This window comes from Phoxinus phoxinus (assembly GCF_949152265.1).
Source record: "Phoxinus phoxinus genome assembly, chromosome: 5".
Classification (NCBI taxonomy): Eukaryota; Metazoa; Chordata; class Actinopteri; order Cypriniformes; family Leuciscidae; genus Phoxinus; species Phoxinus phoxinus.
In genome coordinates this window covers 1,539,055-1,561,987 of record NC_136880.1, presented here as the reverse complement: position 1 = coordinate 1,561,987, position 22,933 = coordinate 1,539,055, and the positions used below count along the sequence as shown (strand labels likewise).

Below are 22,933 nucleotides of genomic sequence, written 5' to 3'. Positions count from 1 at the left end.
TCTACATCGGTCTACAGTGGTCTCCAGCGGTCTACAGCGGTCTCCAGTGGTCTACAGTGGTCTACAGCGGTCTACAGCGGTCTCCAGTGGTCTCCAGTGGTCTCCAGTGGTCTACAGCGGTCTCCAGCGGTCTACAGCGGTCTCCAGTGGTCTACAGCGGTCTCCAGTGGTCTCCAGTGGTCTACAGCGGTCTCCAGTGGTCTCCAGTGGTCTACAGCGGTCTCCAGTGGTCTCCAGTGGTCTACAGCGGTCTCCAGCGGTCTACAGCGGTCTCCAGTGGTCTACAGCGGTCTCCAGTGGTCTCCAGCGGTCTCCAGTGGTCTCCAGTGGTCTACAGCGGTCTCCAGTGGTCTACAGCGGTCTACAGCGGTCTACAGCGGTCTCTAGTGGTCTCCAGTGGTCTACAGCGGTCTCCAGTGGTCTACAGCGGTCTCCAGTGGTCTACAGCGGTCTCCAGTGGTCTCCAGTGGTCTACAGTGGTCTCCAGTGGTCTACAGCGGTCTCCAGTGGTCTCCAGCGGTCTACAGTGGTCTCCAGCGGTCTCCAGCGGTCTACAACGGTCTCCAGCGGTCTACAACGGTCTCCAGCGGTCTCCAACGGTCTCCAGCGGTCTACAGCGGTCTCCAGCGAGCACATGGCTCAGTGTCAACCCGACGCTGCATCAGACTCGCACCCTCTGAGGGGGGTTCAAAAACAGTCAGTTCGGTCGGTCCAGGATGCTTCAGTGTGTATGCATGTTGTGAAGTTATTCCCATCAAGAGGTGCATCAGTTTTTGGTCCAGTTTTTTATTTCCACTTTTCAATTAATTGCATGTTAAATGTTTTATTTGAAATAAACCCCTGTCTGAGCTGATATGAGATGTGGACAGAGAGAGTAATGAGTTCAGTTACTGCACTTCTTCTAGTTATTTAACAATAGTAGCTAATGAAACAAAAAATAGCTCACTTCACCATTGGAAATTTAGCTCTTTCTTTCCAAGAAATATACATTTAAAACCAGAATACAGGGGCTAGTTTAATTAAACTATTCAAGAGGGTCACCAACAGTTAGGAGAATACATCAATTAAACTGAAATAATTAAAACTGTGAAATTAATCATTCAAATTCAGAATTGAAAAGCAAGCTCTATAAAATAGTATAAAGTGCAAGAGCAACGGAAAAACAAAACAAAACTCTAGCAGTCCTGACACTGCCAGGATCATTATTGCAGGATCTGCTATATAGCACTAAAACACGGACTGATCTACAACATGCAGAGACACTCAGAGTCCGTGTGACGTCTTGTGCATGTGGACACGAACAATTATCAGACAAAGTTTTGGGATACAGAAGCTACAGAAACTCGTTCTTACCTCTCCATTGCAGAAGCAATATATGATTGCAACAAAGAATCCCTGGAACACAGAGCATGAAATATAAAGATACAAGTTATAGCAAAATATGTTGGTGTCTATATACAGTCTTCATCATCTACATCTCGAGAAGTTTAAAGTGTGACCTGGAATGAGTTAATGAGCATTTCATAATGCATCTGTATTTGCCACGGGATGCCGGACACCTCTGTGTAGGGCATGGCCATGAAGACGATGTAGTGGACGCCGAACAGCGGCATGAGCACCAGCGTGGACTTCAGCAGCTTTCTGTGGGCGCAAACCACACACGGCAGTTAACACACATGACCGCTCACAAGATTGGGCTTTTCTTTGAAAGTAACTGACACTTTTATTGAGCAAGGATTCATTAAATTGATCAAAAAATAAATAAATAAATGCATATATAAGGTACAAAAATCAGCACTTTTCAAGATGCACGTGGACATTCGTCTGATCCTTGACAAGATCGCGGGAAGCAACACAGAGCTGATTCTGTGCTATTTTGATCTAATAATTGATGTTTTACATATTAAGTTGGTTGTCCACCTTAGAGATAACCATCATGTTTAAAAATATGATATTAATATGATAAATATAAATATGATATTTGCGAAGTGGATGTGTTTAGGTATGTCAATATGCCATTGTTGATTGTTGATTTGTTTGGGTACAACATATACACACATGTATACATGTGATGATTGTGTTTGTTTTTTATTTTGGATGTTTTGATTTGATGTAAAAGCCTATCCAGGGCCGCGGGACGCAAACTAGCTTTACACTATATGCCCTATGTACACGGCATCGGTTCTCTATGTGTAACAATGCCTAGTGTATTGTCCCTGTTAATTTTTTTAAAATAAAAATCATATCATATCATATAATATTGATTTGCTCCTACTGTAAATCTATATTCAATTATTATGGGATCTCATTCAATGCTTTCAGAAACGTCCCGGGTTACGGATGTAACCCTAGTTCCCCGAAGGAACGGACGCTGCGTGAAATCGCAGTGGGGAACCGCCCCCCAGCGTAGCGCGTCTGAATCATGAATGAAATCAGTCAATGGAGATAGAGTACACGCGAGTGACATCTTCGACCAGGAAGCTATAAATATCCCCGAATACACAAGCCGCCAGCTTAAAGTCACTGAAGCAAGCGATCCAGGGGATGCAGGAAGTATGGCAGGACACGCAGCGTCCGTTCCTTCGGGGAACTAGGGTTACATACGTAACCCGGGACGTTCCCCTTCAGGAACTCCGCTGCGTGAAATCGCAGTGGGGAACGCAATAACCACGTCCCCATACGACCAAAACCCCGTAGTGTGTGCATTAGGGAGCACAAACTGACGAGAGAACCTGAGCCCCGGGAGTGGAGCCAAAGTCAAGACTATAAAATCTGACGAAAGTATGCGGTGAGGACCAGCCTGCCGCATCACAGACGTCCTGAAGAGACACTCCTGAAAGGAGAGCTTTAGAAGCAGCCATACTCCGGGTGGAGTGAGCCCGTACAGCCAAAGGTGAAGGCTGACCTGCCGACTCATAAGCAAGTGAGATGGCCTCGACCACCCACTTGCTCATCCTTTGCTTAGATGCAGGGCACCCCTTGTTAGGTGGCCCAAAACAAACAAACAGCTGTTCAGATTTCCTCCACAGGGCAGCTCTGTGAACATAAGCATCTAAGGTCCTAACAGGGCAGAGCAGATAAAGTTTCTCCGGGTCCGACGTCAGAAACGGAGGAGGACAAAAAGCCTGCAGTATGACAGGTCTAACTGGAGTAGTTGGAACCTTAGGAACATAGCCTGGCCTCGGATAGAGAAAAGCCTTAGCCATACCAGGTGAAAATTCCAGGCACGAGGGAGCAACCGAAAGTGCTTGAATGTCTCCAATCCTTTTGAGAGACGAAATAGCAAGCAGAAAAATAGTTTTTAGAGTAAGGAACTTCTCAGAAACTTCTTCAAGGGGCTCGAAAGGAGCTAAGGAGAGGCCCTCCAAAACAATGGCCAAGTCCCATGATGGTACCCTCGTGCGTACTGCTGGCCTCAGCCTCAAGGTGCCACGAAGGAAGCGAGATACAAGTGGGTGTTTCCCGAGAGAACCTCCACTCGAAGGGGCGTGGTAAGCAGCTAGGGCCGCCACGTACACCTTCAGTGTGGAGTGGGATAACCCTGTAGAGAGACGATCCTGCAGGAACTCCAGCACTGTACCAACCGGGCAGTTAACTGGGTCCTGCTGGCGCTCACTACACCAGGAGGTGAAAAGTTTCCACCTCGCGGCATAAAGCCTCCTTGTGGCGGGAGCTCTGGACTGGAGGATGGTCTCAACGACCTCAGCCGAGAGACCAAGATCTATGAGCTGGGCCCCCTCAGAGGCCAAGCCCACAGCTTCCACATTTCTGGGCGAGGGTGAAAGATGGCACCGCTCGCCTGAGATAATAGGTCCCTCCTGATCGGTATATCCAGGGGAGAGCCGTCGAGAAGGGACACCAGGTCCGAAAACCATACTCGGGCCGGCCAGAACGGGGCTATCAGGAGTAGCTTGACTCCGTCCCGGCGAACCCTCTCCAGAACTCCTGGGAGCAGAGCAATCGGGGAATAGCGTACAGGCGAGACCTCGGCCACGCCTGTACCATAGCGTCCAACCCCAGCGGGGCTGGATGGCTGAGAGAGAACCACAGAGGACAATGTGATGTCTCTCGGGAAGCAAAGAGGTCTACCTCGGCACGACCAAAGTGCTCCCAGAGGAGCTCCACCACCTCGAGTGAAGTCTCCATTCCCCGGGCCTCGGCCCCTGCCTCGACAGGATGTCCGCCCCCTGATTTAGATACCCCGGGAGATAAATTGCTCTCAGAGACAGAAGTTTCCCCTGGGACCATAGAAGGATCTGACTGGCTAGTTTGCATAGCGGCCGCGACCGCAGACCCCCCTGATGGTTTATATAAGAGACCACCGATGTGTTGTCTGTCCAGACAAGGACATAGTGGCCCCTTAGGTCTGGGAGGAAGTGTTTTAGAGCCCAAAACACTGCCAACATTTCTAGACAGTTTATGTGCCATAGGAGATGATGGTCCTCCCACAAACCCTGAGCTGGGCGACCACTCATGATCGCCCCCCAACCCGTGAGAGAAGCATCTGTCGTTAGCGTTACGCGACGACAAGGAGCTCCCAACACAGGACCTTGGGACAGAAACCAAGGATCGTTCCACACGATCAGGGCGCGAAGACAGCGTCGCGAACTCAAGATCGTGCGGAGCGGATTTCCCCTCGGGGAGAATCCCCTGGTTCTGAGCCACCACTGCAACGGTCTCATGTGCAGCAGGCCAAAAGGAATAACGTTGGACGCTGCCGCCATGAGACCTAACAGTCTCTGGAACTGTTTCACAGTGAATAGCTGGCCTAGCTTGATCTGTCTGACTGCGGCGAGAATCGAAGCAACCCGAGCAGGTGACAACCGTGCCTGCATCGTCGTCGAATCCCACACTACACCGAGAAAAGTGGTTCTCTGTGCTGGAGAAAGCACACTCTTCTTGGTGTTCAGTCTCAACCAAAATCTCTTGATGTGAGCGAGAACGACATCTCGATGCCGAACCGCTTGATGTTCCGACTGAGCTAGGATTAACCAGTCGTCTATATAGTTCAGGATGCGGATGCCCTGAAGTCTCAATGGGGCTATCGCCGCATCCATACACTTGGTGAATGTTCGGGGTGACAGTGCTAGACCGAACGGAAGGACCCGATATTGGTATGCTTGGTCCCCAAACGCAAATCTCAGGAACTTCCGATGTTGAGGAAGAATCGATACATGGAAGTAGGCGTCCTTTAGGTCTATCGTGACAAACCAGTCCTCGGACCTGATTTGTGACACGATCTGTTTGAGAGTAAGCATTTTGAACTTGAGTCTCCCTACAGTGCGATTTAAAATGCGCAGATCTAAAATTGGACGCAACCCCCCGTCTTTCTTCGGAACAATGAAGTACCGGCTGTAATAGCCTGACTCCCTGCTGGGAGGAGGAACCCGCTCTATAGCTCCTTTTTGAAGGAGAGTCATAACCTTCTGTTCCATTACCAGAGCCTGCTCGGGGCCCACCACTGTGGGAAGGACCCCTCTGAACCGAGGCGGACGAGACCTGAACTGTATGGCGTAACCTCTCTTGATCATGTGCAGGACCCAACGAGACACATTTGGAAGGTTTTTCCACTCTACAAAAAATTCTACTAAGGGTACCAGCCTCTCGGGGCTGGCCTCTGGTTGAACCTCCTGAGTGACAGACACAGTGCCCTGTAACGGCGCACCGGCAGGGAACGACTGTTCTGAACACTCTGGAGCCCTCATTAGAGGCGGCGAGCGTCCCTCGGGAAAGCACTCGCCGGACCCTCCTACGCCCTGTTTTGGCAGGGTTAGTAGAATGGGCCCCTGAGGGCGCCTGGAGAGACAGTGCACCCTTAAGGGAGGTGGACTCAAGTCTCTCTCGGCGGGGACCACCCTCAGAGCCCTGGCGCTGAAAACGTCAGGACCTTTTTGACGCGGCCTTCTTAGCGACAATGACTGTCCTCAGATCAGCCCTGCCCCGAGAAGGCCGCGCCGGAGAGCGCCCCGTCTCGTCCCTCCAGTTTCTCTGCGGGAGGGCACGAGACACGACACTCTTCTTTTGCTGCTCTCTTTTTGCTGTACTCGGCTGCTGGGACTGCCCTCGCTCAGCAGCCCCAGTGATGCGAACTTTGAGGGGAATAAATTTATGAAACGCCGCCGTCTGCTTTTTTTCCTCCTGGAACCTCTTGGTGACAGATTGAAGAGCGTCACCGAAGAGGCCCGCAGGCGAAATGGGAGCATTTAAAAGGAGAGTCTTATCATTCTCTTTCATAGATGTCTGACTCAACCATAAGTGTCTCTCCGTGGCCACCATGGCTGCCATAGACCGGCCGATGGATTTAGCGGTCTCCTTGGTGGCCCGGAGAGTGAGATCAGCAGTCTGCCTGAGCTCATTAATCATAGTCTCAGAAATTTCACCCCCCTCACAAACATCTTTTAACAGGTTGGCCTGATAAGCCTGCATAATGGCCATAGTGTGAAGACATGCAGCCGCCTGCCCCGCAGCCGAGTAAGCCTTCCCCACAAGCGCTGAAGTGTTTTTTAGCGGTCTAGAGGGAAGGGCCGGTGCTTTAAGTGAAGACGACGAAGCAGGAGAGAGATAGCTCGCGAGCGTCTCCTCCGCCTTCGGCATCGTCACATAACCAGAAGATTTAGCTCCAAAAATATTACCATATGCATTGGATTGATTTGTGTAAATTCTACTGGAAACCGGTCTAGCCCAGGTCTTTGACACCCAGGGTGTGAAGATCAGGGAAGGACGGTAAACACCGGCGAGAAGGCTGAGGTCGTGCAGACAGAAATCTATCATCCAATTTGCTTTTTATTCTAGACTCCTGCCTGTCAGTTGGCCACTCGATGCTGAGCTTTTCAACAGCACGAGTTAAAACATCCATCAGCCCTTCTTCAGCATTATGCTGGAGTGACGAGTCTCCAGTATCTTCTGATGTGAAACTTTGGACATCCAGCTCCTCAGAACTGGATAATCTAATTTCCTGAACCACATGTGCCTCCACCCGGGCAGAAGTAACGGCCGCAGCGCGTGCTTCCAGAGCCGGGCGAGAGGCACTGGATCCCGCCGGAGATAGCTGAGATAGGGCGGGGCCCGTCTCAACGTCGCCAGTGAGATCCATCTGCGAACCCCAGGACAAGCGCCGCCGCTCTGCCTTAACAGAAGCGGGACCTGAGCCCTGGGGAGCTCGCAGCAAACCACTCTCCTCGAAGAGCGATCGCCGCGAGCGCAGGGTTCTTAGTGGGAAACGCTCGCAATGCTCGCAATCAGCCCCCTCGAGAGCTGACTGGGCATGCTGCACTCCCAAACAAGCAACACACAGTTCATGTGAATCCCCACCCGTGATGTATCGTGTACAGGGGGGAACACACTTTCTGTACTGCTGCTCGCTCGTCATGCTCATATTGTTTTTTTTATAAATATATATATATATAGATATAGTGAAAACTCCTGTCTAGCAACAGATAAACACACAATCGAAAGATTTCAGACACACACACAGAGCGCTTTGCTGAAGTGAGAAAGCTGGCGGCTTGTGTATTCGGGGGATATTTATAGCTTCCTGGTCGATGACGTCACTCGCGTGTACTCTATCTCCATTGACTGATTTCATTCATGATTCAGACGCGCTACGCTGGGGGGCGGTTCCCCACTGCGATTTCATGCAGCGGAGTTCCTGAAGGGGAACTCTACTTTGTTAATGATTTTGTTTCAGTATTTTTAAAATTAACACATTTTACTGAATAGTATATTTATTGAGCAAAAATTAATTGTTTAATTTATCAAAATTAACAGAAAATAGCAAACACTGTGGGGTAAAAGACCCATTTCACCACCTCATATATACATATATACTTTAGTTAGTACTTTAGTATATATAAATATATACTAATAATTAGGAGTAAAATACATCATTTATAGTGAGCATTGGACCCTAATCTAAAGTGTGACCATACCATTATTGATTATAGATCATATATACATTCAGTGAACAGAAGAATCGTCTTTAAAAACAAACCCCAGTAGTGTGTGTTTGAGACGTTCATTCTCACCTGTACTGTTGTCTGGTGTCACATCTGCCTGCATTTGTTTCTCTAAGTTTTGTGGCCAAGACTCTGATTATATTCAGGAACAACAAAAAATTGACCTTTGGGATGAAACAAATATACACAAATTAATGGATCATAATTGAGACTGAGAAATAAACAATGCATGAAATAACGCTGCATTAATTGAGGATTCTTACACTGTGTTCACACGAAAGCAAATGGCAGACAAATAAATTAAATATTTGAAATGTACTGGAGACATGTATGAATCATGCAAAGGTCAACAGAACTTAAACTACTAGTCAAACATGTGTAAACACTTGACTGAATTCATACTTTTTTGATTGATTAAAAAATATACAACTTTTTCTACCTAAAAAGCACCAACTTTTTGAATGAATTTCTTTTTACTTAAGTGAACGTACAACAATTGCTGTCAGAATAGGGATCTGCACAATCCATTTCAGGTTTCCTGCGCTCAAATCCCAGCACCTGTTGATCATAAAACAGATCAGTCCCTTTTAGAAAGATCAATCCTATTAATGTTTAATATTAGGGGTGTAGCGGTACATGCACATGTATTCACGGTTCGGTACGGACAGTCAGGTGACGAATACAGTCAGTCACAGGCGATCCACTTTGTTTTCTTAATTTTACATTGTTTTGTTTTTATTGTGAGTGTACACAAATGAAAAATAGACCCTTTCGATGTCTTACTCTAATCTGTGTGACGATAAATGACGGAGTATTTTAAGTTGTTTCCTCTGTTATAATGTGACACACTCATTGGTGTTGTGTTGACTTGTGTGGTGGATGTCTCACTTCAGTCCAGTGATGAAACATGCATGTCCTGGGAATGGGAAACTCAGGCGCCGCTTCACTCGCGGTCTCCTCATGGAAAGGTGAAGTAGACTCCGCTTTTCAGTTTTGTAGCTAATTGCGACCAAATACCAAATGCTGTTTTGCAAGCGTGCACTTTTTACTGCTCAGTGCTCACACTACAGGAGGCTGTACTGTCACAATTACTTCAGCGACTGAATGCCGCTAGCTGGAACGAACTGTGATTTGCACTACAGTCTGTTCAAAATAAATGAACAGAAACCTAGCATTGGGGATTTTTTCATGTTCATACCAATCCATGACCCCAAAACCGATACGTACCGAACCGTGACTTCTGTGTACTGTACACAGTACTGTACTCCCCTAATACCACACACCGATAGCGTGTTTTCAAACATCCTGCATGTGGCATACATTATTTACCATGCACAGAATATTTTATGAGTTTGACAAGCTGAATTAATACTGTATTCCTGAGTAAATGGACACATGGTGATATTTCAAGCACAAACACTTACTCGGTGTCAGCAAGAGTGGCTCTCACGCTGGCCCAGATGGTGACGAACATCGCAGGAACACCTGTATAATAAACCTTTAGTGACCTTCACTTCCCAGTTCAACATGCAGAAGCACATATGGCTTTATTATCACACAACACTCAAGGCTAATAAGATTGATTATCTTGGATAACATTTATTTAGAAAAAAAATCTGTATGTCATGATTTTTTGTATGAATGTTTGCATTTGTCACATTATTTGAAAAATGTAAAATAGGTCTATATTCCAGCTATCACTGCAAATGAATAAACACACAAATTGTTTTATTTTTAGTTCTTTTAAACTATTTAATTTTTATTTATTTATTTATTTTTAATAGTAACATTTTGGTGGGATCAATGAAAATGACGAGTAACACTTTAGATCTGGGAACACATATTCACTATTTGCTTATTAGCATGCATATTACAAGCATACCGGTTGAACATAACCACTACAACAACTAGCTTACTATCAATAAACAGTAATTAGGAGTTTATTGAGGGAAAACTCCTAGTGAATATGAGTCCCCCAAATCTAGCGCGTTCCCTCAGAGAGTAAAGCTGAAGCACTGGCTCTTCAACCGTGGTTTCAGCAACAGAGAAGTGGCTTAGCTTCACAACATCCACATTGTATGCGCTGTGCATGTCCAACATTTCCGCACAGTGTGTACAATGCAGGAGCCGTGAAGTCCAACGTATATCCACACGTGTGTCTGCTGATGTCCCCAAAACACACAGCACATGGAAACACATAGCAATACCTCAACGCAACTGTTACCATTAACATATAAAACCAGTTTGATTTACCAGTTGATAGCCCACTTAGTTATTTATTTCCAATTAACCAGAGATGAGTCTAAAGAAAGCAGTAATTAAATCTTGTGGACATGATTTGGTGTCTGTAGCCAGAAGCTGAATAATTATGTACTAGTGTTGTGTACTGGAGATAAGTGTACTTGAACAAGTTTACTCACCCCATCCAATCAGAGTAAAGCCCCAGAGGTACTTCCTGTCTGAGAAGAAGGTCATGAAGATAAGGCTGTGCAGGTACAGGCCTTCCACCAGAATCCAGTAATAATTAGTCGCCAAGAAGTACAAGAAGAGAGTCACAGCCACCTTACAGCCAATCTTGAAGGGTAAAGGAGAATCGATTCAGCACGCATTGATTCAAAGCATGTGCTCCTTCATGGTCACCTTAATTTGCTTTTGAGATGTAGACTACATGCAACTTGACTATCCCCCCCAAATCTAAATTCATTCTTAAGAGAGATAAGGGCCATTCTCAACAAATGTCGAAAGATACTTTGAGTGCTTGTCAAGGTGTTCGGAGTACGTTCGCTGTTCAGGTGTTCTGAATTATAGGGTAATCATCTCTAGGTACTCTCGTAACATCTGTTCCCTGAGATGAGGGAATGAGACTGTGTCAATTGCTGACATTATGTGGAAACACATTTGACCACCTCTGAAAATACCGAAGCCTTATTGAACCATGCCAGTGTCTCACACTGGCCAATGGGGTTTCAGCACACCACATGGAGGCAGTTCGCAGCCTATGTAAAGTGTGTGCCAAACGGCAGATCCTTTGAATCTTTTGACTAAGGAATAACTGGCGAGCTTGGCTAATAGTTCAAGTGCAACAACACGGCCAGTGTACGGTACGCAATGCCCTGTTCCCTCATCTCAGGAAACTGAGGTTCCAAACATTTTAAACTGAGACAAAAACAAAATGTAAGCAACAATAGATACACACACAGGTGAAACAGAAGTGTGCTGACTGAAGTCTGTGTAAAAGCAGCCAGTGATGTGCAAGAGGGCATGTAAACGGTCAGAGCCGCTTCCATTTGGCACGATTAAACACCATTGGCCAGAGTGAAACACTGCTGTGATTCAATAAGGCTTTTTGGAGAAAGATGTTTCCTCAGTGTCAGCTACTGAACTGAAATTGAAAGGGAATTGGCGGTTGCTGGGTGACTGCTTACTGGACCAAGTCAAAAGGACCCATCCTCAACTCTCTATTATATCCTGGTCTTGGGACCCATATTCATGCCAATAGAGAATATCCACAATCCTTCTTGATACTGGCCACGAGTAATTACCATAGTTACTATAATAGTCTTAATTATAATGTTTAATTAAAAATTAAATATATTACATAAGTGAATTACCATAAAGCCTAATTGAAAACCCTGTTTCCTGGTTACGCATTTATGTGGAAATTGCTACAGTGGCACGACAACAACAAATGCTTTCAGATGATAATGACGCTCCCGCCTACTATGGCAACAACACAATGTGAGATCTCTCTGCTATGAACTTTACTGTGAGATATGATTGTGTGTGTGCTGCACTTACAAACTGGGTTTTGTTGGCAGGAGGGGCTTCTGTGATGGATTTGAGATCCTCCACAGTGATTCGTTCCATTTCCTGCAATGCAGCACCAGAGTACAACACCACATCTTTCACAAATATACTAATGGCCCTCAACATGAACGATACAAACAGGTGCATGTGGATGTAGTTTCTGGTGCAGTGCAGCCGCCTAGAAGAATAAAACAGAAAGAGAGAGAAGAAATGAGGTCAAACAGGCGATATTTTGTAATTAGGTGTAAAACGTTTGAGGTATCAAGGTACATGAAAATCCCAGACCAGAACATTGCAGATCAGTATGCAATAGCAGATACTTGGAGCTGTGTGTGTATTTGTTTGGTTGCTCTCCAATGCCCTTTCACAGAGGCTAGAAGAACAATACTCATCTAAATTAGGGCCAGATGAGTCTGCCGCTGACTGTAACACATTCTTTGGATTTAAAGGGTTCAGAAAGCACAAATGTTGAAAATCTAGGGCTCAAAATTTAAGCTATAAAAACAAAATTGCAAGCATGTGTTACCCAAATTCCCTTCAGTTTGTCTACACTCTCTCAGTTTGACCGGAGCAAGTCTATTAAGGAATATCTCCTCCAGATTTGTTGCAGACTTCTGAAAAAAAATACTGCAGTCTGATCTCATGAGAACTCATAAGTATTGTTTAAGTAGTGTTTCAAAATACAGCTGTCAATGTGTAAAAAACTATACAAATCCAATTATATTATAAATATATTTGTGTATAGTTATATTTGACTATTATATAGATATGTTTGAGCCCTTAACTCACCTCAAACTACTAACCAAGAATATAAAAACATAATAGGCAGATATGACCGTTGCACAGTGACAAATACTGTAGTTACAATATACTATTGCATTGTGTTGATATTTTCAAGCTCACAGCTCCACTCCTTACCAATGAACATAACAATTTCCTGCCAATACACCTGGTACACCTATCATTATGAAAACATAGACATAGACACAATGGCTTTTATACTGAGCAACAGGCAGGAGATGATGGTGGGATGGGCCAGGTGAGGACCGACGGCGGCACTGATGGAGGGAGAAGTCATGGTGGAGTCAGTAAACCGACCGACAGCGATGGAGCCAGGAGAGCTGGAGACCCAGGTGGAGCCAAGGAGACAAAGAGACCAGATAACACTGTAGGTCCTGGAAGCCAAGACGGAACCAGGGTGCCGGATTACTGAGGCGGAGCCGGTGGGACTGAGGACCAAGGCTGAGATGCAGAGAAGGCGGAGCCTGGCAAAGCTGAGGGGTGGAGGGATGAGGCACTGCCGAAAGCCCGGAAGTCCATGGTGTAGGCAGAGCGACAACTGACTAGGGTGGAGCCGGAGGGACGAGGGAGCCCGGTGGAGCCGCAAGGATGACGGTACCAGGTGGAGCTAAGGGGACACGGAGTTAAGGTGGAGCTGGGCACCAGAAGACCGAGTTGCAAGGCAGAGCCAATAGAGGAGGAACTGAGGGACTGAAGGAAGCTAGCGGAGGCGTGACAGAAGGGCCAGCTGGCTTAGGTAGAGGAGGCGGGAGAGAGATTATGGGTCCATCATCGACGGAGGAGACTTGGATCTGGGCGGGACTAGCGGAGACGCAGGAGACTTGGCTTGGGAATAAGAGGGAACCAGGGAGTCCATTATATTGATCGTGCTCATAGGCAATGGAACTAAAATCCCCAATGGCACAGCCATGAGTGCCGGCTCTCGCACCTGGTTGGACACGATGACTGGCTCGGTCTCCAGGGCGAGCAGGGCTGCAGGCTCCGTCTCCAGGGTGATGGTCTCCATTCATGGCAGGTCCTGGCTGTGGTGCTGACTCTGGCTCTTGACTCGTGTTGAGCTCGGGCTCAGGTTCTGGGTCTGCGGTGGGCTCTGGCTCTGTGACCGTGGTTGGTGTGTTGGAAGGCTGGCATGGGCTCAAGTCCAGTGTCTGTGGCGGGTAAGAGCCTGGGAAAGTCCTCCCCCACCACACCCATGGTGAAGGTGGAGCCACTTCTCATAAGCATCAACTCGATGACATCTATAAACTTCCCTTTAGAACAATTAATCGGCAGAGGAACTACTGTAGCTGTCTGTGGTGATCACTGAGACCAACCCCCATTAGGGTAAACAGAACAGAACCAACATCAATGTATTGCAGATATCATTGATGTCAATATTTTAATGCACAACATAATTCGAGAATTTAGTCTGATTCAAGGGGAAGCCATATCCTGACTGACGAGAGGAGCTGGGGAGGGAGGAGGGTAATTCGCTCCTGAGAAACGCGATAGCTGCTGATAATACTGAAGGAGCTCATATATGAATACAGTGATAGGCGTCGTAAACCTATTGGTAGACGTGGATCAGCTGAGAGTCACAGATATGAGCTTGACTAAAGTGACCTCCCAGAACTGATGCTACGCTTGCATAAAGCAAAAATCCATTAATGGTGCGTTTTAATTGTATGGTTCGTACCTGTCCCACAGCAAACAAAGTCATTGTTTTAAAAAAGCATTAAGGAAATATTAAATAATGATATAGTGTTACATTTAACATAAAAGTTCAGGCTTGTGTCAAATAATGGACTACCTTTAAAAACATATATATATATATATATATATATATATATATATATAAAAATAAATAAATATATATACAGTATATATATATATATATATATAGCAGCAGAAACTACATTAAATTATTATAATATCAAATGAGGTAAATGTGTTATATAAATGTAATGTGGCATTGAGATCTCATTGAATAAATAAATACAATCATCCTAATCATTTGTTTCATGAATTCAGTATTCAATAACCTAAAATGATGAGTAAACTTTTTAAGTTTCTAAAGCTGATCATGCATAAAAATGTTTAGGTTTTAGATGCTACCAACATGTTCATCCTGTATGTTTCAGTGTTTATGCAAATGTGAAAAAACATACATGTGATTGAACCAAACTTTTCGTATAAATGCATGTTTATTCATGAGATCACAGAGGAAATCGAAGCTGATGTCACGGCCACCTTCGTCTCAAGAGGATTCTGTGTTGACATCAACGAAAGAGCACAGGAATGTCTGCGCCAAAATACCCCTTCATTCAACACAGACAGCAATCACTAGCAAACAAGAAAACTCAGTTTGTACGATAAGAGCACAATTTCACAAATAGTTTCAGAACCACCACTGGTCAATAATGATTGCGGGTGTGTGTGGCTTTGTTCCAACACCAGGCATTCACCACAAATTGTGCACAAAGGTCAGTGATATTTAAAAGCTATGATTACTGTTATGGTTTTTGGTATAATTTACTGACTATTCAGATATTCTGGAGGCGCTCTAGCAGGGTTCCAACATTTTATGACCAATGAATTCTTATGATTTTTCCTTGACTGTATAGGGGTGTCCCAATATACCAGTGTAGGTGAAATATTAAACAGTAAGCACAAAAGAGGGCAATAAACAGAGTAATGCCTATTCATGACACGACTTTCACAGTCCTCGAACTGTTGTTCTTTTCACAGTAAACTACTGTCACTTGTTACACTACAGGTCTTGATCACAGACAGGACTAGATGTTTAACCTGCTATGCATTACCTCTTCTCTCAGATTACATCTTTGATAATCCAGAGATTGTCGCACCAATTTGCTTCTGATTTGGGGCTTTTATCTGAGATCTCAATGAACTGTTGTTGAGCGGAAAATCAGGGCAGTTAGTTTGCTAAAGCCTTAAATGGGATATGTTACATTAAGGTCTTAGTTGAGTTGATCAAGATTAGTTATCATGGTGGTGCATTTTTATCCACAAAAAAATTATTTCTATAGATATTGTGAAAATATTATTATTTGGGCCAAAATAATTGTGTGGTGATAGTATGATATTGTGATAGCTGTAGATTGTATATGGGTTTAAAAATATATATTTTAGTAGACATCTCACACATAAAAAAGTTTTCTTAGCCAAAGAAACACTAGAACTAGAAACATTTATACTGACTATAAATTGACATTACCATGCTCTTTTTTATTCATTTTATTTTATTTCAAGTTTTATTAATTTTCATGATTTTTTTGCATGATTATTTGGTGTGATATGATATATTGGCGATTGGTAAATTGTAAATGTAAAAATGTTGGTTTCAAATTGGTTTAAAAAAATGGCTAAACAAAAATGTAAGTTACTGAAATGGTCATAGAAAGCTACAACCAAAATGAATAATAACTACAAAAAATTAAATAATAATGCTAAAATTGAAGAACTTATTTCAGTCAACTAAACAAGAAGCAGCCTATATTTTTGTTTGGAAATACATTTATTTAAATCTATTTAAATTTAAAAAAAAGTATCATTACCATCATGTACACTTGACATAAAGATTTGGCCATAATTCCATTGCAAAAGCCATTTAATTGATTATTATAATGTATTGTGTGACCAGTACCCATTCCTATTGTTGTTACTTCAGAGAATGTCTTTTCTTACTAAAAAACCCTTCTGCAGAAAGACATGCTGAAATGTGAAACAGTTAGGGTTTATATTTGCTATAGCTCTCTGTCCTCTGGAGAGCTTTAGGAACGCTTCCCGCCTCGTCATTACACTAACTGCTGTTTGACCAGCGTCCCGTTGGGAAGGATTGATCGGGAGGCTCGTGTGGAGCGTGTCTCAGACACTGGGGGTAATGTTGGACGCGCCGCATGGCTGATGTCCTGGAGCCCGTGCACCGGAGCCCATGGAAAGACTGGCAGTGTTTCAGCAGGAGCCCAAACGAGCCCTTATTAAAGTCATTTTCCTGACCTGCATTTCCGGTGCACAGGCCTCTTAAAAACACGGAGCACTGGAGCCGAGTCAAGCTAATCTGGTGCCTGTCAGCGGCTCGTTCCACACACGACCCGGCCCTTTATTTGAATAAGCCCACTGGATAAATAACGAGGGGAACCTCTTTGCATTAATTAGTAATGAAAATGGAACGATTGAACGCTAAAGACATAAATGCACTCATATGTCTTCATATTGAAAAAGGGCCAGCACACACACTGGGTGAACTATTAGATAACCATTCATTTGATGCAGTTCATTTGGAAAACCGATCGCTTTAGTCGAGTCAAAGTTTTAAAAGTAAAATAGTCACTTTCTCCACACACTCAAAAACATTAACCCCTCAAAACCACAATCTTAAAACACGAGCAGAACATACAGTATTTATGTGTAAATCATTTGTAAACCCATTCATACACAAACGTGACACTTTCTGTAATGAATGATTTGAATGATGAAATCAAAAATGTGTTGTGCTCATGTTTCATGACAATGAAGCGCATACCACCTCCACATTAATATATTTTAAAAATGACTCGAAATCATTCAAAGGGGACCTATATGCTCTTTTACAAAATTCTTGTTGTTTCTGGGCTCTACTAGAACAGGTTCTCCTGCTTGAATGTTGATTATTTCCTCATATTCTCCAGTGTTGCGGCTCCTCTCTTCCCAGTCTGTCAGTAACGCTCTGTTCACTTCCTGTCTCTATGAAGCCCCTCCTTCTGAAAAACACACTGTGCTCTGATTGGTCGGCTGGAGCAGTGTGTTGTGATTGGTCGAGCGCTTTGGGAAATGCCCCGCCCCTTACCATAACCGCCAGTTTAACACACTACTAACTAACTCAACCAGGCCCCGCCCCTTTATTCTGCGTATGAATTACCGTATTTTCCAGACTATAAGTCGCACTTTTTTCATAGTTTGGCTGGTCCTGTGACTTATAGTCAGGTGCGACTTATATATAAAAATTAATTCATACTGACTGAGATGAACCAAGAGAAAACATTACCGGCTGCGACTTATACTCCAGAAAATACTGTATTATAATGAGGAATATTGTGACGTCTTCGTTCCCGGAAGAAACTCAAGACTACAATAGAGGCGTTTCAGGAGTTCAGAAACACAGACGCTGATATAGAGAAGAACTGGAGCTTTCTCATGACCACACAGCAACACTACACACTAAAGACAGATGAACATAAAGAAAAACAGAATAGGTGCTCTTTAATTTATTTAAAATATTTTGTCTTTCGAGCCAGTATGCAAACATCGCCAGCTAGCAGACATTCAGTATTGATGAATGTGTCTAAACGAACAATGTCAATGAACCTTCATGTAAAAAAAATATAGATGTCATAGAACGGGGCATATATGAGATTGCAGCCTACGAGCACCTGCAGCGTGTAGATTTATCACCTAACAAATCAAGACAAAATATCTACTCAGTATTTGTTTGAAAAATGTATGTCCGTAAGTCACTTGATTTTCTGTATAGACCATAGCTGTGTCACGCAGCAGAAACACTGGCAGTGTTACAACCCACAGATATATCTGACATGTTAAGCAAGAACTGTGTGGATCAGGTAGAAAGGTAAAAAAGGGATATTCATGTCAGGATATTTCATATATACAGATCTTGCTTGATATAACATTTTTGTTCAGACAATAATATACGAGAATCACACACACTTGTTTTCTGCATAGTCCCCAGAATGAGGAAAAGCCCCATAAAATTGCTTTTGAAGATTGATCATTTGTTAAGGGTTCTGTGAGTCCTGCAGGGTTTTCTCACCGGAAGTATCCGAGGATGACTGTCGCCACCATCAGTGATCCCAGAGAGATGGAGTAGCCCACCGTGTAGATCAGGTAAAGCCTGTCGAACACCTCCTGAGGATGAAGAGATGGCTGGTAAAGCAAGGAGATTATGAGTGTATCATGCACACAATATTGAACATCTATGAGGAAGAATGAAACAGATAACAATATAACTAAAATACCAGTCCATTTTGAACTTCGCCCTCTTCAATATGTTTATTGTCAACTATGTGAATGTCTCAGTAGAGCATTGTTTGTTTGCTCAGTACATCTTATTGTGGATTCTTTGTTGAACAGAGTTTTACGGAGAGACATGAACCTGACAGTAATGCAGCAGCCTGTGAGTAACAGAGATTATTGTAAGTTGTGTTGAGAACAGCGAGGACAGACGTTCCTCGTCACAAAATCCTTAATTGCTTTTATTGTGTCAGTTAATCAATCATCGACTAAAGGATCAACCACACATTGTTCGTCTTAGTAGCATGATCACGATTCGGTTCATATCACGATTTTTTTTTGTGATTTAAAAAACAAATATCTCCATGTTTTCTGTGCTGATGCGGTGGTGACCCGTTCATAAAACTTGTAAGGGTGGCGCTGCCAATAAAGCACCTGAAAGCTGTCACAAAGAACCGGCAAAAGTAATGATTATGAATATGTCAAATATAGCAAGGAGACATTTTAATTGTTTATTAATAAACAAGTGTTTTCTGTGTCGGCTGCAAAGATGAAGTTGACGATGCTGATCTGCGATCTTCGCAGTAGTGAACGCGGCAGAGAGAAATGCACATTTCATACGGATGGATTACATAGTTCTCTTACGTAGAGTTCTCTCGTACTGCGTCGAAAGAACGCTACGGGAAAGATATTTCTTTGTCGAGATTGAAGCCTAAAATTAATCCTTAATTTTGTAATATTGTAAAACGCTTTTCTGAAGCATACAACCTAGGCGGAGCAATACAGCTCACCCATTGGCTGCTCTGCCAGAAAAGCACAGCCTATGCGAGGCCAGAGACGCTGACCAATGAGGACGCTTCGCGCCCTTCTGCGTCACCTCCCGCCCAAACAGGCGTGGCCTAGGCCTATAAATACGAGCATAGCTGTCTAACACGCCGATTTTCTTAAATTCAACGAAGCTGCACGCATCGCTGGATTGATTCGAGCCGCCACAGCCGTTTGGAACAAGCACTTCAGCAGGACGAGCCCTTTTCTGAAGCCGCCGCCTTCGCCGCCTTCAGCCGCCGTTCCCTGCTGCGCTTCTCCGGCGTGGAATATCCTTTTCAGTTTTGTGTGTGTTTTGTGTGTGTGTTCGCCTACCGCGTCACACATTTTTTCCTCACAAAAGAGCAACGAGTGTCTTTTTAAAGATGTCTCGCGTTTCCTGCGGCTCCTGCCGAGCCGCGCTCATCGACGGGGACCACCACGAACTATGTGTTTCCTGCTTGGGCGAGGAACATGCAGCTATCGCTCTCGGTGATGGCGGCTGTCATCACTGCGACATGATGCCAATCGCGACTCTGCGGACTCGCCTTGCATCTTTCGCCGAAGCTGCTCAACCGCCCCCTGTAGCGCCGCGCCGTAAGAAGCGCCGCGCTCAGCGGGTCCCGGAACCTCCCTCCACGAGGAGCTCGCCGCCGCCACCGCCGCTAGCTCCTCTCAACGTTTCGCTTGAGTCGCTCACCGACGGACAACAGCCGCAGCACGCCGCTTTGTCCGTTATGGAGGACGACCAGCAAGCTGTATCAGAGGGGGATGATGACTGCTGTTCGCTTCTCGCTTCGGAGAGCGAGGGTTGGGCGAGCTCCGTGGACCTCCCCTCCCCCGCTGTTCCGGAACGCAGAGGAGGGAAGATCAGCATCGAGGCAGAACTGATGCGTCTGCTCACACAGGCCGTGTCGAGCCTCGGCCTCGATTGGTCGACGCCCGAGCAACCTGCACTCAACCGGCTGGATGGCCGCTTCCTCTCTGGAGACCGCGCTGCGCCCCCCTCCAGACACGCACCGTTTCTTCCTGAGCTTCATGAAGAGGTAGCGAAATCGTGGAAGGCGCCTTTTTCAGCCAGAGTGCGTACTTCTGCCTCGCCAGCATTCTCCGTAGTGGACGGTGCTCGAGACAGAGGCTACCACGCTCTCCCTCCGGTCGAGGAGGCTGTAGCGACTCACCTTTGCCCACCCTCTGCTGGACGGCGGGCTAAGGGAGTCCTACCATCCAAAGCTTGCCGCACATCGTCAGCTCTGAACGGCCGCGTGTATTCCGCCGCCGGACAAGCTGCATCGGCGCTGCACACCATGGCGGTGCTTCAAATCCACCAGGCCAACCTCCTCTGCAAGCTAGACGAGGAAGGCCCGGGCGCGATCAGTGTTCCGGACTTACGTAGCGCCACAGACCTAGCTCTTCGCGCTACAAAGTCCGCCGCACACGCCATCGGCAGGATTATGGCCTCAGCTACTGTTTCCGAGAGACATTTATGGCTGACTCTCTCTGAAATGGCGGAGTCGGAGCGCTCTGCGTTCCTCGACGCCCCCATTTCACCGGCTGGCCTCTTCGGATCCTCCGTGAAGGACTTCGCGGACCGATTCGCCGAGGTACAGAAGACTTCGCAGGCCATGAGACATTTCCTGCCAAAGCGCTCCAGTTCCGCAACAGGCCGCCCTAAACAGCCGCCTGCCCGAACTCAGCAGCGCCCCGCGCCCGCCGCACCGGCCCAGCAGCAACAGGCCCGAGAGAGACCACGGTCTCGCTCCGCCGGACGCCGCCCGCCACCGCGTGGTCCTCGGCCCAAGATCACACTCAAGCCCGAGGCCTCGGCGCCATCCTAGCCCTGCTAGGAAAAAGACGGTGTTCGGGTCCCGCTGCGGCCGGACTTCCACCCAAGTTTTTCGCTTGTACAGCCCTAAGTTCCGTGTTTGTACCAGTGTATTTAGCAGCCAACAAACCGGCCGTAAAGCCCGTTTGCCTGCACACAAACGCCGTTTTCACGGCGACCCAGATAAATCTAAAAAAGAGTTTAATTTCTGGTGTTCCGGCCAAGGCCGATGGTGTAATGTGTGTAACTGCAATGCCCACCCAGTGCCCATTCATTCACACAAGCACAGCCCCGTTCAACACAGGGTTTGCACACATAAAATCGGCTCATGCCGATTGTGCTTTACATGTAGTGAGCGTGCCCACTGTCCAGTGCCCACAACCACTACACACTGCACGTTCCGCGGTTTCTGTAAAAACGAAACTAACGAACGGTCAGTCAGTTCACAAACACAGTGTCCCCGGTGTTATAAATGTGCCCGCTACCAAGCGCCCACGTTTATTCACAAACATAACGAGCCCCGTAGGGCTCGCCCCGCGTGCTCTCTCTCAACTCAGAGAGTCGAGCGCGCGCGGGACGCATACTGTGTTAAACATGTCCCCCGCCTCAGACGCCACGGCGTCCATGTTACAGCACACGGTTGCTCTCGTGTCGCCGCCATTTCGCGACCAGGGCCCAGATTACATTCAACCCCTAGTCACACGTGCAGATGCATGGGAAAGACTTCCCGGGGTCTCAGAATGGGTGCTAGAGACTATAAAAAGAGGCTATTCGCTACAGTTTCATCGACGCCCTCCCCGTTTCACGGGAAAAGTCGAAACCACGGTAAAAACAGAAGTAGCACATCTACTTCGAGCCGAAATAGCGAAGCTATTGAGCAAAGGGGCCATAGAGCCTTTATCTCAAGCTCAGAGCGAAGGGGGTCTGTACAGCAGATATTTCCTGGTACCGAAGAAAGACGGGGGTCTCAGACCCATTTTAGATCTAAGGCGTCTGAACAAAACGCTAACAAAGCGGAAGTTCAGAATGCTCACGACCAGAGCTATCCTCGCGCAAATTCGCCGAGGAGACTGGTTTATGGCGATAGATCTGAAAGACGCGTATTTTCACATACAAATTGCGTCACGTCACAGGCGATTTTTGAGATTCGCCTTCGAGGGCCGGGCATATCAGTACACAGTCCTGCCATTCGGCCTGTCTCTAGCACCTCGTACATTTACAGTGTGCATGGACGCGGCGCTGGCACCCCTGAGAATCCGAGGCGTTCGAATTCTGAACTATTTGGACGATTGGCTAATTCTGGCTCAATCACCGTCAGAACTCGCTCACCACAAGACACTAATACTCGATCACCTCGAGTGCTTAGGTCTGAGAGTCAATTGGGAGAAAAGTTCACTGTTTCCCAGTCAAAGGATCTCCTTTTTAGGACTGGATCTGAACTCACTGTCTATGACGGCACAGCTGTCATCACAGCGCAGGCGAAATACCCTGCAAATGGCGAAATCCTTCCGCAGCGGCCACATAGTGCCACTCAGGAGATTTCAGAAAATGCTGGGCCTCATGGCCTCAGCCTCAACAGTGCTGCAGTTGGGCCTGCTGCGCATGCGCCCACTACAGTTCTGGTTGAGAGCGCGCGTACCGCGCCGAGCATGGTTACACGGTCGTTATCGCCTCAAGGTCACTCAGGAATGCATTTCAGCCCTGACACCATGGAGAGCGTCAGACTGGTACC

At 46.0% G+C, this 22,933-nt stretch overlaps 1 protein-coding gene across 2 annotated transcripts in view; it reads right to left on the bottom strand.

The window, feature by feature from the left end:
* pth1r (parathyroid hormone 1 receptor) overlaps nucleotides 1–22,933 on the bottom strand; it is a 123,075-nt gene that overhangs the window by 2,954 nt on the left and 97,188 nt on the right. The window contains exons 5-12 of one of the 2 annotated variants that reach the window (XM_079611751.1): nucleotides 18,373–18,485; nucleotides 11,754–11,940; nucleotides 10,376–10,529; nucleotides 9,380–9,440; nucleotides 8,447–8,513; nucleotides 8,025–8,119; nucleotides 1,500–1,641; nucleotides 1,354–1,395 (exon numbers count right to left, since the gene is read on the bottom strand). In XM_079611751.1, the coding sequence (XP_079467877.1) occupies nucleotides 1,354–1,395; nucleotides 1,500–1,641; nucleotides 8,025–8,119; nucleotides 8,447–8,513; nucleotides 9,380–9,440; nucleotides 10,376–10,529; nucleotides 11,754–11,940; nucleotides 18,373–18,485 (861 nt within the window). The remainder of the gene's footprint in view (nucleotides 1–1,353; nucleotides 1,396–1,499; nucleotides 1,642–8,024; nucleotides 8,120–8,446; nucleotides 8,514–9,379; nucleotides 9,441–10,375; nucleotides 10,530–11,753; nucleotides 11,941–18,372; nucleotides 18,486–22,933) is intronic. The other variant, XM_079611752.1, reaches the window with a different exon arrangement.